Consider the following 17,553-nt stretch of genomic DNA (forward strand, 5'->3'; position numbering starts at 1 on the left):
GGATGAATAATGTTATCCAGAAACAAAATGTTTAAAGTGCTCTGATTTAGGTAATGTGATGTAGGCATTTAAAATGCATGAGGGGTAGAGAAGGGGAATGTCACTTTGCTATTTTTGCTCTTCTGATCAAGCCTCCGTATGGTTCAGGTCTCTTGTCTGAAAAATGGGAAGAGTAACAGCCCTAACCTCATGGGCTTCCTGTGAGCATCGCGCCTGGAAAGCACTGCATGTGTATTGCTTATTAACACCAAGCCACAAAAGGCTGAAGCTATGCAAGTTATCAAAGCCAACTGTTCTAGAATCCATCCTAGGATCAGATTGTTCATGATGCTTCTCAAAACGGAGTTGGGTCATCGCTGGTAGCACTTGACATTTTTAAAGGGGCATTCAAATTTTTTAACTTCTTTAATATTGACATATTGATATCAACAGCACACTGAACCTATGACTTCGCCTATGTTGCTAACAGCTTCACAAGTTTTTGTAAATATTTTAAAGATACACATTAAGCAAATAATAGGAAGGATGGAATGCAAGTCTGGAAAACCCTGCAAAGTTCTAGGTTTTGAAGCTCAGAGGCAGGGCTACTTCTCCAACATTTTCTTCTCTGTAACTAGGAGCGTTTCCTCTTTAACAACTGTGTCGCCTCTTCCCAGTGTCAGCATTGGTTAGAGATCCAGGAAGGCCCCTGGCAGCCAGTCCCACTCTGGTAACCAGGCTGGACAGAGATCTGACTAGAATGGCAGATCCAAGAAACAGGCTGTCACAATGGAGCTCTCAAGAGACGCCTTTGGGGCACAGAGCCCCGGCATTGAGAGCAGTTTTAATCCCTCAAGAACTGGTCCTCTTTTTCCCTGCCTTTGGTTTCCTTTCCTTCCTCTCCTGGTGTCCCAAGAATATCCCACTCCTGTCTCTTCTTCTGCAGGAGTTTGTATAATGCCACCTTAAAACTGGCAGGGTAATTTTTGGTTCAAACCCGTCCTACAAATTAAGAAAGCAAAATCTAAAGAACTACTTCTCTCTTCCTCCGTTGCCCCCAGCCTCTAGAAGCAGCCTTTCCTTTCCAGCATCAGACTGTGGACTTATAGCTTAAGACACTGCAGCAATCTGAGAAGAGTGGGGTCACTTTCCAAGGGCCAAGAGTCGTCAGTTTTCATCTGGACCCTCTGCATTCTGACGTTCTTCTTTGATCGTCATGTGAAAATCAAAACATGCACGCTGTTTTACAGCAGAGATTCAGAGAGGGTAAGAAACATCCTCCAAGTCAAAGAGAGCAACAGAAGGAAAGCCAGAATTCTTACTGGGGTCCACCTAACTCCAAAGTCCCAGCTCTTCTCAGCAAAGGAACTCCTATAGTATCTACTACAGGCTAAAGCCAAGATCTCAGGAAGTGCTCTCAGGACAGCAGCACCTTCCAGGTGGAGACAGAGTAAGTAGTGAAGATACGAGCTTTCTGCCCCTGCTCCAGGCCTGCGATGGAAATAAGCACCTCTCCTCTAATCCCCAGGGCTGCTCTTGAACCAGGTGTCCTGGGCAAAGCCCACCACACCAGCCTCCCTCCCAAGTGCCTCTTCTTCAGTGGAAGATTAACGGGACGCCAAAGCACCCCATTGCTCTGTAAGCATAAATTGCAAGAAAAACATTTAGAATATTGATTAAGTGCTTCATGCTTGAAGATTTAAATTTACCTCCTGTATTTCCAGGATTAGCTGACATAATGGGGTCAGTCTGCTGGCACAAATGATTTACAGAACACCCATTGGCAGGTCTCCTTTGAAAACCCAACATTTAAAACTTTCACTTGGTTACAGCCAGCAGAGTCCCAGGTACTGAGCAGGTTTGAATAAGCACCTCCTTTCCACCTCTGGACTTTTGGGGTTTGCCTCCTGGGAAGAGTTTCAAAATTATTTCGGGACTGGTCTGGCCCTAACTAAAACAAATAGACTTTATTTGAGTCCCATGAGGTACTGAGGTGGTAGCGGGAGGAGAAAGGAGGTCTAAATATAGATTACTGTCTGTATTCTTGGGCAGAATATCACAGAATTAAAGGGATCATGTCTTCCTTCCATCTGTCCTGCCAGGCACATCCTATAGGTGCCCAGCCTGCAAATAAGTTGACTCTGTTCTGAGAAGAAAAAGAAGGCAGGGCTTTGCTGTGAGACCAGGAGGTGTGGACCTAAACTGAGATCCAAGGATGGAGCTCTGGACCTAGACTGAGAGCCGATGATGCTGCAGGTTCTCGGCTCCAGGCAGACATCAGCGTCTACTGCACCCCACCTCCGCCCCAGTGAACAGAGGAGCCCGTAATGTTTCTGCTGCAAATCCTTTAGGCTACTGTGGTCTCGCCAGCAGAGAAGATGATGTGTCTGGTGGGGCTAACGTGCAAGGCAGGCAGAAGAGCTGCCCTCAGCACTGCTGATTTAGGCAGGCAGCATTCTTATGAAGAATGTCCACCATGGGCAAGCCGTGTTCACAACTAAGCAGTTGCTCTGCTGGTGTCTTTGTACAATGCTGCCTCAAAAATTCCATTAGGATGAGGGGAGGGAACCTAAACCTGGAAGAGGTCCTAAACCTGGGACGTACCACCGCTGGCCTACCATGTCTCGCCCAGGGACACTCACAGACTCACAGATGCGTTTTATTTGGCTCATCAAAAAACTAACTTTGTGGCTGATGCTGTTCACTGCAGCTTCTGCCAACTTCCCGCAGCTGTCCACCAGCGATCCTGCTGGCCCTGGTTCTGCATCTCCACAGGACCTGTCACTCCACTTTCAGAGGGAAGGCAGTAAAAGAGGAAGAGGGAGTGAAACTTAGCAGTTCTTAGCTTAGTCTCAAGGCCACAGCACCCAACCTCCACTATAGCCAGTCCTCTGTCTCCGTAAGTTCTGAGGGTTCAACCAACTCTGGATCAAAATTATCAGCAAAAAAACCTGTGTCTGAGCTGAATGGATAAAGACTTTTATTTTGTCACTATGGCCCAAACAATACAGCATAATGATGATTTATATAAGTAATTTATAAATGATTTTAAAATATAAGAACATGCACTATGTTACATGCAAATATTATGTCATTTTATATAAGGCACTTGAACATCCATGAATTTTGGTATCCTTGTAGGATCCCAGAACAAGTTCCCTACAGATACAAAAGGACAAATGTAATTTATCTAAATATGAAAAATCAAAGGTCTGTAAATACCACATTTCAGAAGTCTTCACTGTAAGTCACAAGGGCTAAGCAGGGTACAGTGATGCAAAATACACATTTTCCTAACACTGACTTAATCTCCAATGATATTTTCTTTAAGTAATCAACAAGTACAGTCCATTTGGTTTAAGTATCTTGAGCTTTTCCAGTTAGCAGACCACTCAAGTGTATAGATGATGAAATAATTGGTAGAATTATTGAGGTCTCTTTGTTTTTCATGTGACCACTTTGTACAAGTCAAAGGAATATGCCAACAATAGCACAGCTTGCGTCATGCTTGTTACTAGTATGACTGCCAATTAATCCTGACATGGCAGCTTGGTCGGTTACCCAAAACCCAGTATTTTATCACCTCGGGGGATTAGCACTTGGACATTTCCATGACATTTCATACTAATCCATCAACTTTCCTTTTTTAGAGCAGAGCCTTTCCCAGGAGTCCCCGATGAGCCCCTGATCACCACACCCAAAGCTACCTAGTCCCGTGTAGAACAGTCTTAGGCTTATTGACAATAACATGTAGGTGTATTGACATTAGGTGTATTGACAATAACACACTTTCAAGAACGTTTATTCTCATGTCTTCCTTTCCAAGGGGGAAATCTATCTCAAATGTTAAGATAGATACTCCAGTCCCTGAGAGTTTTCTTCTATTATTGCATATTTTAAAACATTAAGAGAGGGCACTTCTCTTGGGAAGTGAATTTTAGAGCTGCCAAAGACTGTTGATTGTCTCCAAATCTGTTACCAATGGATCTCAAGCTGGTTTAAGTCAGTTCTATTCCTAGTCATGACACAGGCAGCTGGGACAAACGCCATTCTAAGATATTTCCAGGATCCCTGGCAAGTGGTACTTCATCTAAGACAGCAAGGCAGGCAATAGAAGGGCAAATTTGGAGAATGAGCCCCCTGGGAGTTCTGCATAGAACAAGAATCCTCAATCAGCCAGAGGGACCACATTCTCAGGGTAAATCCCTGAATTTGTTACCTTCAGATCCTCTGGCCTCAAACGATCCTTTCAACCATTTTCCCATGGGTCACTCTAAAAAGTCATCAAGTTGCACAAAGTTTTACTGACAAACTTTAAGACTTCCCCCGTATGTTTCCTGTACCTGAGGCATGAAGAAACCCAATGTATATTAGCTTCCCTATTACTGAGACAAAATACCTGACAGTTGCAGCTTAAAGGAGAAGAGTTTTAATTTGACTACTGGTTTCAGAGGTTCCAGTCCATGGTTGGCTGGCTTTGAAGCAGGAAAGTCATAGAGGAATAGCACGATGGAATGAAGTTGCTCATTTTTGTGGCCATAAGCAGAGCACAGGGAAGGGTGCCAATAAGAGATGTATTTTCCAAAGGCATACCCCTGTGACTCACTCCTCCAAATGGGCTCCGCCTCCTATAGCCAATTCTGCTATGTACATCAGTGGATTAATCCATGCATAATTATAGTGCTCCCGTGATTCAATCAACTCTCCAGGGGTCTCTAAATCTAGGCAAACTGACAAGATGAATTGGCATATAGTGTAGAGGATGAGCTTTGTATTTCCCTTCTTCATCCATACCACTGGCCTTCAGAAAGAGCTAGGGCACAGGGTTTTTTCAAAGCGGGCTTCTCTTTTCTTCCTTTTCTATTCTTCTTCCTTACTGTCTGTCCTTTTCTATTCTTCTTCCTTACTGTCTGTCCTAACTCAAAGACAAAAGTCATAGGACAAGGTAAAAGTGCAGAGACTGTCATGAAATAGTGTGTGACTTTGGCTAAATCACCAGCTCTCTCTGCCTCTGTTGCCTCATTTGTACAAGGGAAGGACATTTGTCACACTTCACTCATAGAGCTGAAGACAGGAATGAAGGGCAGAAAGTATTTCAGATGTTTTAAACAATAAAACACACCATACACCTGTTAGCACTAACTTATACCATTGTGAACACCCCCGAAGCCCACCCGAGCGGGGCACAGCAACACCACCAGTCTTTGTCAGGGAACCATGTGGGGATCAGGCATCACATGGGACATTCTAAAAGTGTCATTCAGGAGCATTCACTCTGTCCCATTTAATCCTCTCAATTCTAGCAGCAAAGCCAGAGTCAGACCCTGTATGGACAAGCTGCATCCTGCTTACTATTCTTCATTCACCGAGAAGTCAATTTTTCATTTAGGTTTTGAATGCTCATCTTCCTGAAGTTTCCAAAGTGAAGCAGGGATTTAACAGGCAAGCTAAAGATGGTCTCCGTAGTCACCCTCCGTGCACCTAGACATGTGCAGAACAGATGCTGGCTCTGTATCAGCCAGAGCTCACCATTCTTGCTGGTCAGAAATCACCACTGGCCCTCATTTACCACCTTACGAGGACAAGGTTTATTCCTCATCTGGCCATTGTCTTTGATGACACTAGAATCCTAAGGCATCTAAAGAAAACAAAGATTGGTCTGGGAGAAAGGGGGCCCTGAGCCCTAGTTAGAGATGAATAAAAGACCGTGTCCTTTGCTTAACTCTAGGTCCACCTTTGCCTGGCTGGGGAAATTTGTACAAGTCATTTCCTTTCTGTAAAACTTAGGGTCTTGCTGGAGGGTGGAGGAGTGAAGGGGTAGAAGATTATTCTCCAAGCTACCTCTCAGCTCTGGCACTCTGCCCCATGCTTTGGAGGTGGTAAAGACTTAGGAAATGTTGTAGAAGCCTGAAGAACATCTGGTTGACCCTGGGCTATGTGGTTTCCACATCTGCCTTCTCTTTACTTTTTGTGTGTCTCTGAGACTATTGTTGGGATAGGGAGCAGGATGACTCAGAGCAGACACCAAAGCTTAGGTAAAGGGCATGTAGGATATCTAATAAGAGAGGGAGTGCTGAAAGTGAGGAAATATCGAACAACTCACTAAAGTAGAAGAACTGCCCTGATACTTTCTAGGGAACAAATAGCTTGTTGGGCAAGATGGTATTTGGCAAAGGAAGACCTCTGAGAATTCCAGCTGTTGGTGAGGAAGGTGGGCAAGTATTGCACTAAGTGTGAGGCTGCCTCTCAGTGCCTGACACATGGATTGCAGAGTGTTCTCTTCCCACGCACAGTATAAGACAGAAGTCACCATGCAGCCACACAAAAATACACAGAAGGATGAAAAGAATGAGGCTCCTGGATTCCCAGTGCTGCTTTTGTGATCCACAAACTTTGCACACTTGAACAGAAGTCCACCTCTCTGAGGCTAGAGTATCATGGAAGTAGCTCTTCTCCTGCTGCCGCCAGGAGGATGATACCCAAAGAGATAAAATAAGTACTGAAAGTTTGTGAACATACAGATAACTAATTTCTCACCAAATAGTTTAATACTCACTACCTTGATAAATCATTAAAAAGGCAGAACAAACACTCTGCTTTTGAACAAGGCAGGAAATCACGGCTTATATGTTGCTGTGATTTTGCCTTACGGAACTGGATTAACACCATTCTTTCACTGGAATCTGTTCATGAGAGGGCGGCAGTGCCTCCCACACCTGAAGAGCAGCTGCTTTGCTTCCTGAAGCACCAACCGGTCCAGGACTCCACATGTGACCTAACGCTTGACTAGTGGCCCTTTCTGGTTTACCTTCAGAGACAATTCAACACATGTTATGTTTAATTGGCCATGACAGTGACAAACCCAAGGATTCCTTTCTTTTTAATATACTGCTTTGCAGAGAATGTAAACCAATACCATAAGTAAATAGCCAACCCAACACTATCACCCCCAAAAAAAGTTTGGGGATGTACCTGTCCAGATCTCTCATTTAATACAGCTGGACACAAGTGCCTTGGCCAAAGCCATATCACTAGAAAATGGTAGGATGAGTTCCACAGTCCATCTTTGTCCTCATTTTATGACACATCACAGTCTCCATTCATTATGTTTAAAATTCAATTTTCAGATTCAAATTGAGCAGCATTTCTCATCCATCTCTATGTGCATTTCATAAAATGAATTCAAGTTCCCCCCAGAAGTGAGCTCCAACAGGAAATTTAGTCCAATTCTCACCTGTAAATTTGCACAAGGTGGCAAAACATGTGTGGGGATTTCATTTTCAGACCCTGCTGGCCCCAGGGGCCTGTTCTGGCCCCGGAAGGTTGTGGTGGTGGTGGCAGTGGTGGTCTGTACCGGGAGGGCTGGCTGCCACACCGTCACATCAGAGCCATTGCCAAAGGCTTGAATTGCATTTTCTGCAGTAAAACAGGAGGGAATCCAATTTCAAAGTCAAGCAACAAATGTAACAAGATGCACACAGTCCGAGAGGCACACTAGAAATTCTGATTACAGGATTGGACTTCTCTGAACAAAACCCATCCATCCATCCAGTCTACACACACTGAGAATCAGTCTTCTGGGTCAGGCATTCAAAAATCAATTCAGTCATTAAACACTGAGCTGGATACTTAGCTATATTCCAAGTGCAACAAATATTTATTGTGTTCCTATTTATGTGTCAGGTGCGGAGCAAGGTGCCTGCCTGAAATACTCATCAGTCAAGCGCTCTGAAACCCAGCCTCAAACCTGTTACTTGGGATTGTAGCTGTTCCATTTTTCCCATGAAAATCTTGATGCTTTGTCAAAATTCTAGACTTTAAAGCAAATTAATTGGTGCCTTTTTCCTTAATACATCCCTAATAATAAGACTGCAGCAACTCACTGGCATTCACATTAATTTGGCAGGCAAAATGTACCCAGTTTCTTTAAAAGAAAAAAACTACCCCTAAACCTCATCAATATCTAGTGAACATTTAAGTAAGATTATTTTTTCCTTTTCTACTCCCAGTCTTCCAAACAAAATCTGCATAATTAGATAGGCGCAGCCCTGTTTAAATGAAAAGTTTAAAATGTAAAACTTTAAAAGCTTATTACAATTTCATGGGATTAGATTTTTTTTATGGCAAGAGTAAATTGGTTGTGTGCTGTTCCCTCCCCAAAATGAATAAAAAACAGTTTTTAATCAGGTCTTCAGGGATTTGGCCTGGATTTAGGAATTTTTTTATTTCATATTCACTGTGTAAGAAATCAAACTCTTTCATTTGGGACCTGAATGTGCAAATTGTTAATATACAACTCTTAGTTGGCATTTTTTTTATATATATAAAAGACAGAATAATTTGGACCTGATATTCCCCTTAGAAGTGACATATTGTTCTAAAACTGTTATCCTTTAAGTTTAGCAAATTGGAAGCTTGTTTTCTACAACTTTTCATTTTGGAGGGCTGTGAGAAACAGCTTCAAATTAATCTAAATGCTTTTTTCATGCTTCTAGCCATGTTACATGGCTTAACTGGTACGGAGGATATCAGGAAAGGAGCACATAGGGACCAGTTTTCTTAAATGAGCCAGGGCAGCAGTAACAAAAATTCTCCTTTTTTTCTTATTAAGCCACCATGGATTCAAGTGACTCCTGCCCTTTATTAAAACCACCTATGTATTTCCCAGTATGTTTGCCCTGTGCTGGGGAAGTCAGTTGTTCACTTGCTCTCTCATTCATTCAAGCCACTGACTGTTCCATGTGCTTAGCATACTGTATTGAACAATGACAGCAATGAAAGAGGCAAATAAGTAGACCTCCAACACATAGATGGTGCGAAATGCCCAGAAATAAAATGAAGCAAGAGGGAGCAGGAGGAGCAGCTGGGTGGGAACAAGAAGCTGGTATTTAGTGGTCAGAGGAGGAAGCATCTGCGTAAAGACTTGAGTGATGCAACTGATATTTCACTTCTCCTCCAGCCTTTTCTTCTCTCTTGCCCTTACATCTGCCATGCGTTCGACTTAAAAATAACTGTTTCCCACACATAAGCTAGAAGTAAAGAACTGGTTACAGTTGTTCATGGTAGGGGAATTTGGAGCGGTTTGGCCCAATCCAAACATAGTAGAACTGAGTTCCTAGTTTAATACCTTTCACAAGAGACTAAATCTATAGCCCTGTGTCTTTGGAGTTCTGTGCCCAAAGTACAATCCAAGTACAAACGGAATGACTGAAAAATTCTGGCTGGGTTTGGCCCCTGTTGCAGGCCAAATGCATTTATTTTTATTGAAAAGTCATTAGCAATAAGGTTTCAGACAACTCTGTACCAAAATGTTATTAAGCAGAAGTAACTTCAATGTCTCTGTGAGGGCAAAGTTTTCTGGCCAGTATGAGCGAAATTCTTTTGCGTGCTGATTCTACTGTCATTGATTTATTAAAACTTGCATTCTGCCAGAGGAGTGCAAGATATGAGACGAGGATGTATGTATGTGTGTGTATTTGTATGTCAATACCAAACAAAATTGAAATTCCTTGGCATGCCCAATGTCGAGACTAATTGTGCGGATCTGAATTTCACTTAAAAGAAACCAAAAGCTTGTTTTATTTCTAAGGGGACCAGAACAACTGATTTCAGCAACATTATTCAAATAATCTAGTTACCAAATGACTGAAGTTTCTCTTTTCTACAAATTGAATAATGTGCAGGTTTTAGAGTAACATTCAAAACCTCTTCTGCACGTACAACGTAAGCATCATGGATAAATTATCACTTGAGGACAAGACTCTCAGGAAAGTGGCTGAACCATGATTCCTAAAAATTGGATCCACCCTTCCCACCAGAAAGTCAGACTTTTTCTCTAATAATTAAAATTATGCTCTTGTGCAACAGACCAGCACCATGCAAGAGCAAGACCTTCAGGAGACAGGAGGTAGCACAAGGAACCAGGAGTTTAATCCAAACTCTGCTACACATGAACCACGTGAATACTAGCACTTTACTCAACTGTAAGGTAGACTTAGTAATACCTGTGTCTCCTAAGATTCATGTGCAGAGTTCAGGAGATGAGATAAAGTGTATTAAACACACTACAGTGTGAGTTTGAAGACACACAAGGCATCCCACCAACAGTGGCTACCACAACAGTGAGTGAAATTTTCAAGCACCAGTCCGATTGTCACCTAGAGCATGCTCGGCAGGGTGCATGTGAGACCTGGCACCATGCTTTTGGAGCTGTTTGGCAGCTGCCCATTGTTCGCATTTGGGCATTTCTTTCTATCTCTATCCTTTTGGGAAACATGTATCTGAACTGCCTCAAGGACACTGCAACAATAACCGACTCCATTTCCAAGCAGGACGCACCCCCCCCCCATCCCGTCCACGCACAGGGCTGCTTATCTCATCTCTCAAGATCACTAACATTCTAAGTCTCCTGGCTGAGTCTCCAGCTTCCTCCTCTCAAGATTTGTTGCTTCTGCTCTGAGCCAACGCTGAAAATCTAAGGGGCTATTGATGTTAACATTCTAATTTTTCCCGGAGGGTCCTTGGAGGCCTATCTCCATCTAATTTGCCTGAACCTCTCACATTGTATATTCTGCCCAGGTTTTCAGAACCTTGGGAACGGACTCTCTGCCAAGATCAAAATTTGATCCGCAGATGGAAGGGTTCTTTCCCACATAACGCACTGTCGGTCATTTGCATCTCTTGCTCTCTCTAGGGTCTTTGGATTCATAATCTTGGGAGCACCCAGTTCATCACTCATGTGGTGCCTGCTACATCATGCAGCATGGTCAAGAAGAACTGAAGCCAGAAAAAGGGAAGGATGGGGGAGGGAGGGACAGAGAGAGAGAGAGAGGCAGAGGACACAAAAAACAAGGTACACTTCACGCTTGTCAAAGAAAACGTGTTTGCATGCTTCTTCCTCCTTTTTAAAAAAAAAAATTTTAACTCACTAAGACATTTATTATCCTTGAAGAAATTCAAAAATTTCAGGCACTCTTCCAGGTCATTCCCACTGTTGAAGCAGTCACACCACGGGGCCACACTGAGGCTGCTGGAGTCTATGTAGTTGGGGGTCATGACTGTGCCTACGAGTGAAAACAAGGCGTTTAATTCCTGTGATGATACGGACTTTTCCACAGAGAAGAAATAAATGTTCCTCTGACAATGGATGTGCCATGGATAATTACAAACACTGTGTTTGCTGAGTGGGAAATTATGTTAAGCAGCGCATTTTCTTGATGATTTATCTTGAGCACGTAAAGTAATTTACACATTTACTTTAAAAATTGTAACGGAACTCCTTGAGTTGCATTTACAATATTTTCCTCCTGCACAAATGGTACGGATGTCATGGAATAGGAGAGAATTAACTTAGAATGCGTAAGTTGCCAAGTCCCTTGAATTTTCTTGAAAATGTCATTAATCTTCATAAAGAGATAGCACTGGGTCTATATATTTTAAAAATCCTTTTAGGGCTTTGAATCCACTTTCCTCCAAAGCAAACGGGTTCTTCAGAGTAACACAGGGAAGCTTAGGAGCCTCTGGCAGATCCCACACATCCTGACAGTGTGTACATTTATAACGAGGCTCCGGCTCACCAGATTCTCAACTGATCTAAATAGCCTTCTAAATTGTGAAAGAATTGGAAACAAACGCTAGAACTTCACTGAGCCCAGGGTTCCTAGGGTATTGTCTGTGGACCCTCCATAGTCCTTAAGGAAATGCTGGGTGGTCCCTCCTGCTACATTTTGCGGTATTCTTGACTTTCCCGGTAGGTTCTCAAATGTGGGAAATACACAATGTGTTTATACTTAATGCAGCCCAAATGTCTTCCCCGGGTGGCTCACACCAGGCAACGCCCACCAGTGCCAAGAAGCCTTCTGTTTGTAGGCATTTCAGCAGAAGTAAGAAGTCATAGATGGTCAGTAATTCACAGGATATAGTTGGTTCATAAACACCAATTTTTCTAAGTTCCTCTGGGTCAAGGGGGTATATTGTCTTTGCCTTACATTCCTTTCTAACTTGAAATGAGTAACATTCTATTACAACTCAGCATGAGAACTTTAAGCTACAATACTAAGGGAGCTCTAACTTCGCTGACAAAATAATAGACATCCCAAATACTGAGTGAGGAGGTAAAGGCCATTGTATTTCAGGCACCAGAGGGGACCCCTGACATACGGAAGAAGTAGGAATAGGCTTTGTGCAAAAATAAGTCAGATTCCGATGACACAGGAACTAGCACGGAGGGAGAGATCCAGACCCAAAAGCGAAATAAATGTTGGCCTGTGGAACATGCTGCCTCTACCTCTTTCTCCCTTCTTTCCAGCCTCCTCAGGCATGCAAGGGTTTGCCAAGCCTAGACTGCTAGCAGAGTTGGCAGCACCTCACCTTGGCCACTCACAGAGGAGTTAATGAGCTTGTGCTCCTGGGAGGCTTCGGACTGGAGTATCAACAGTGACTAGCTATGAGAGTAGGGCTGTGGATATTTAAATTTTTCTGTGAGTTTCTATGGTGTTATTTTTCTTTTAATTTTTTTTATACGTAAGTGTGGCTTCATGTTTCTTGTTGTTCCTATAATTCCATATTTGGTAAGTAACTTTGTTAAGAAAAGGAAAGCATGACCGCAGATCTTGAATACTGACGTAAGAAGGGTGCACTCATTAATAAGGACAGGGGAAGACAGTACTCAAGGGATCACAGGTACCCTTGCAAGAAAGTCACAACCAACAATACACCCGCATTAAATATCACCATTGTTTTCCTAAAGGCTCCTGCCAAAGACATTCTGGTGACAAAGGGCTTAATCTGGGCTGTCATGCTGGGTGGGAGGTTCTTCCTGCTGGTGACTTGTGTGATCCTAACGTAGACCTGGCAGGGAAGCTCATCATAGTGTGCCATCGTGCTCTGACAACTGTGATTTCTCTCACTTTCCCCAGCCTTCACTGCATGTTCCTTCTCAAATGCCAACTGCAACTGAGCCCTGACACAGAGGCTTCTGCTGTCCCTGGTTCCTATGACACCCATCTTTCCGCCTGCCGGTCCCACTTCTCCCAAGGCACAAGTGTGCCTCTTGCTGGTTCTCTTCCATACACTGGTGCCTCGCTTAATTGCACAGATCTCTTGAATGCTGAGATCATGGTTTCCCCAGACTCTACACTTTTGCAAAGACAGGAAGTACTGCATTTGCTATGACACAGTATTTCCAGGGCGGAAACATTAGCCTACGGATCCCCCTGCACACAGAGAGATGAATTACCAAGAATGCAAATGGCCAAGAAGGACCTTGGTATTTAGCGTTTTTATTTCCAATGGGCCATTTCTGGGAAACAGCTTTTCTGATTTCCCCAGATGGGATGACTTCCAAATTCCTTCTCTCTAAAGTTCTCTAATTCAATTAACTTTGTTTGACTTGCTCTCCTCTTCCATGACCAGGCTTTATTTTTTCCTGCTTCTGTTCTGCATGGTCAGTTCTCCAACTGAGAGACTTCACTCATCTTCACTCTTTTGGTCTCCTTGCTCCTTAACAATCCCTGTTTCTTGCTTTTGTCTTTTGTGCATCATTATTCTCGTTTTTATTATTTTTTTAAGCAGGCAAATCCTAAAGAGCTTATTGTCAAAACCCCAGCACAGAAGACTACTGAGAGACTTTTACGCCGTGCAGACATCCTCAGGCTACAAGGAAAGAGTGTGAGTATTCGTAAACCAGACTGTTCTCCCATCCCGCCTTCCCGCCTCTTACCAATCAGCCCCGAATAGGCCAGGAGGCAGTCCGCGTAGTTCTCCTTCAGACAGCTGCTGACAGACCTTGACTCTGGCTGGCAGTTGGTAAAAAAATCTGCAAGTCGAGATCTACAATGGAAACAAGAGGGTGAAATGTGCTTAAAACATCCCAAGCTTCTGGGCTGGACAGAGGGTGCTGAAGAAAGGATGGTTAATGGGTCTACTGGTATAACCGGAAAGAGAAATAACTTCTAATATGCTATCACACAGTAAGGTAACTATGGCTGACAATTAATTACGTTAGCAAATAGCGCATAAAGAGGAACTCTGAACGTCTGCAATACAAGGAAATGATACAAGTCTGAAGTGAGGAATATGCCAATGAACCTGATCTGATCACTGCACATTGTGTATGTGTCTTGCAAAAACATATACAACATATTATGTGTCAATTGAAAATAAAAAATAAATTTAGAAGAAAAAAATCCTAAGGCTCTGGATAGGCATAACTTTTCTTTATTCCTTTGTTGATATGCTTTGCTCTGAATTCACACACAAATAGCACATGAACTATTAAAATGCTGGCAGCCTTTCTCACACAATTTCCCCACTGTTCCCTCTCCAAACCCTCATCCACCTGTGTGTGTCTGCTTATTTGGAGAGAAGTCTTCAGGGCCTTTAACTCAAGAAATCTAGAGGCTTTGAAGTTTCTATTCAATATTTATTTCTGACTAGACTTATTTGCATCTTTAGGAAATATGCCTCTCCACACACTCACCAGAGATCCACAGTGGGAAAATATTTACTTTATACGTAAACATGTCCCTGGCATCAAAATAGGATCCTACAGCCCATCTGCTCCCATAATTCCTACAGGCTTTAAGAACGTGTATCTCTGCCTGCTAAGTCTTCTCTCATCCTCCAGCCCGGGAGAGTGATTTATCCCAGCCCAGGAGCACTGAGGAGCCTGCCTTTGAAGAACCAATGCGAAAGGTGAGAAAGATGGGTAAGGCTTGCTGTGGGTAGTGGGTTTGTGGCTGGTCAAAGGGCAGCTCTGTCTGCGCTTTAGGAGCTCTCCCGGGGCTGACGCAGTCCATCCGGAAGCCCTGGTTAGCGGTGAGGTTGTGGAGACCCAGAAGTGGAGAAAAAGCCACAGATATGCTGGTCTGGGGAGGAAGGGAGCTCTCTGTGGCCAGTTGGCTGTTTCTCAGTCTGAAGAGGACATTGTTGGAGAAATCCTGACTGAGAACTGGGTGACCTCTGAGGTCATCTCAGCAGACAACAGCTCTGTTTCTATGGGAGAACACAATAGACTTCAGGAGAATTTAAATTATTTGGCAATTATGGGTAGACAATGGGGCGTTATCTCAGTTTTCTTCTATCTTTAGCTCACCCCTGAGTTGTCTGCGGACATATCCATTTTTTTTTACTTCTTTCTTTTTCCACCCAAGAAATTGCATTTACTTAGCATACTTTATGATAGCAACAAACTTGGCTTAGTGAGGGAGATGTGTGGGGAATCACAAAGCTTTGTAAAGGTCTATAGAAAACACCTTCAATATCCATTCCCTATATTTTTAACTAGAAGAGGCATTAAAAAGCTTGATAAATGATCTAAGTTCACAGTGCTCTTCACAAGGAGCACGATGTTCATGTGGTTCTCTCCTTCAACTCTGTAGCCAGCTATGCCTACACCTCCCAACCTGTGCCTATCTGGGGACCTCTGTATGTTCTAGGTGCTTGGCCCATCACAGTCAATGCCTGGGGCAGACTCTGGAAGACCTGCTTTATTTGCTTTACACAGCACCTGACACTTCTCAGAAAGACCCTCTGTAACACCTCCCAAGCAGGGCCATGTGCTGAAGCGAAGTGGCCTGGCAAAATCTTCCCTATGGAGCTCGTGTGTGACTGCATCTATGGGCCTGGATCTTACCCACAGTGCACGCCTCACTGGTGTTTTCTGATTTTAACCGAATACACCAAAGGATACAAAACCTGGCTATTTTCTATAGTCTGGCTGAAGGATTTATTTTTGTTTGGAGGAAATCCCCAAAGGTGGCTCAGGCTTACTCAACTGGCTCTGATGGCATCCAGCTTGGATGGAGTGTTAATTTCAGAAGAATTCTCCTGCTCATGAAAGTTAATGATCTAGCGGTGCTGGGCTTCTAACTTCACAAAGGGCAACTGTGGTCCAGGCAGCTGGAGTTCCAGTTTCACAAACAATTTGGACTGAGCAGATCTCTGACTAGGAAGCCCCTCGTGCCTTGCCCGTCCCCCTGAGATGCATCTCCTGTTTCTCGGAGTTTCTAGAACAGCCTATTAACTCAACAACACCGCAGTGAGGATTACTGTCCTTCAGTGCAAGGCTAATGCCACCAGACTCATCGTGCTTAACAGCCTCAGAACTGACTTGCAAATGGACTCTGGAATGAAAGGCTAATTGAGTCAGTCTGTTGCAAAAAGCATAGTCCTGCTTGGGAGGGTAAAACAAAATATACCCTGAGCAGAACCCGGACAGCTGCATTTTGAGAGGACACTGTGGGCACAGATGCCAGCCTTAACACCAACACAGTCCATAGACAGGAAGCATTTCAAAATAAGAGCGAGCAGACAAGCTTACAACATCCGCATTTCCACACTTGACACCCTCTTCCCATGTTACCACTCAGAGACAGAGTGGCCACATTATAGGATTCCATTTTAGAGGAAGAAAAAAATGAAGCAGGAAGTTTGACAGTGGTAGGCTGGAGCCAGCTCACTGCTAGCTAGTGGGTCAGTTCTGAGGCATTTGGCAGTTAGCTGACATCACAATGCTAACGTGATACACCATGGTAGCAGTATTCATGCCACTGTTATCAGCATATGTTTCAAACCAAGACTTTGTGTTGTCCTTCAAGAATTAATTAACTATTAATTCACAATGCTGTCAGAGAGCCACTGTGATAGAGTCAAGCGCACCGAAAAAGCGTGTCATGTCTTGGGATTTGAGGGCCCACCCTTGGAGAGCAGGCTTCCTCTTCTATTTCCTTGGTACGAAGTGAAGGAGTGTAATGCCAGTAAACCTTCAGTCTTCAGTATTTTCTAAAAGAAAAGCACCTCCCTCTGAGGCCTCTTCCTGCATGACATCTTCCCTTCCCATTACAGCTCTCTGTCACAGGACTTCGTGCAATGGATCACGTTCATTGACCAAATAGCTAGATTCTTCCCTGTCCCACTGACTGAATGATATGTCAAGCACTTGTGATATAATGATGAAAAAGACCCTAATCTTTAAACTTAAGTAATGAGTGGTCCAGAGGCCAAGAGCAACAAGTAAAAGGATTATAATTATAATGGTGAGTTTTTGATGTAAGGTAAGAAAGTCTGCTAAGAAAAAGAAGACCAAACATAAATGAAACTTTCAGTAGATGTTAAATAGGTTTTACAAACTACATATTTTCCTGACAACTCTAAAGAGGAAGGTACTGTTATTTTATTATCCTAATTTTACAGATAAAGAAATCAAGTTTGTAAGGTTAGACTAGAGGAGAGCAGTACCAGTAGAATCAGGATTTAAATCCACACATTCTGAATCCTCACTTATGTCTGTAACTGTCCGCGGCTAGCTACCAAAACCAATTTCAGAAAGGTCATATTTGGGGGACTGAAGTGGAAAGAATAGGGAAGAATTGACCAGGCAAAGGTGGAGGAGCCTATTGCAGGTCAAAGGAAACAGCATACGATAATGACTATCACAATCATTGCAAGGTACCAAGTATGGAGAGAGTGTTTGTACCGGGCATGGACTGGAGTGCTTAACATGAATTCACACATCTAATCCACACAACAAGCTTACTAGGTGATGATACCATCAACCCCATTGCACAGATGAGG

At 43.3% G+C, this 17,553-nt stretch overlaps 1 protein-coding gene across 4 annotated transcripts in view; it reads right to left on the bottom strand.

The window, feature by feature from the left end:
- Gfra1 (GDNF family receptor alpha 1) overlaps positions 1–17,553 on the bottom strand; it is a 211,735-nt gene that overhangs the window by 23,976 nt on the left and 170,206 nt on the right. For all 4 annotated transcript variants that reach the window (XM_005387843.2, XM_005387845.2, XM_005387842.2 and 1 more), the window contains 3 exons: positions 13,700–13,809; positions 10,908–11,042; positions 7,214–7,395 (listed from right to left, as the gene is read on the bottom strand). In XM_005387843.2, coding sequence (XP_005387900.1) covers positions 7,214–7,395; positions 10,908–11,042; positions 13,700–13,809 — 427 coding nt within the window. The remainder of the gene's footprint in view (positions 1–7,213; positions 7,396–10,907; positions 11,043–13,699; positions 13,810–17,553) is intronic.

The sequence above is a fragment of the Chinchilla lanigera genome, unplaced genomic scaffold, assembly GCF_000276665.1.
Source record: "Chinchilla lanigera isolate Chin_1 unplaced genomic scaffold, ChiLan1.0 scaffold00030, whole genome shotgun sequence".
Taxonomy (NCBI): domain Eukaryota; kingdom Metazoa; phylum Chordata; class Mammalia; order Rodentia; family Chinchillidae; genus Chinchilla; species Chinchilla lanigera.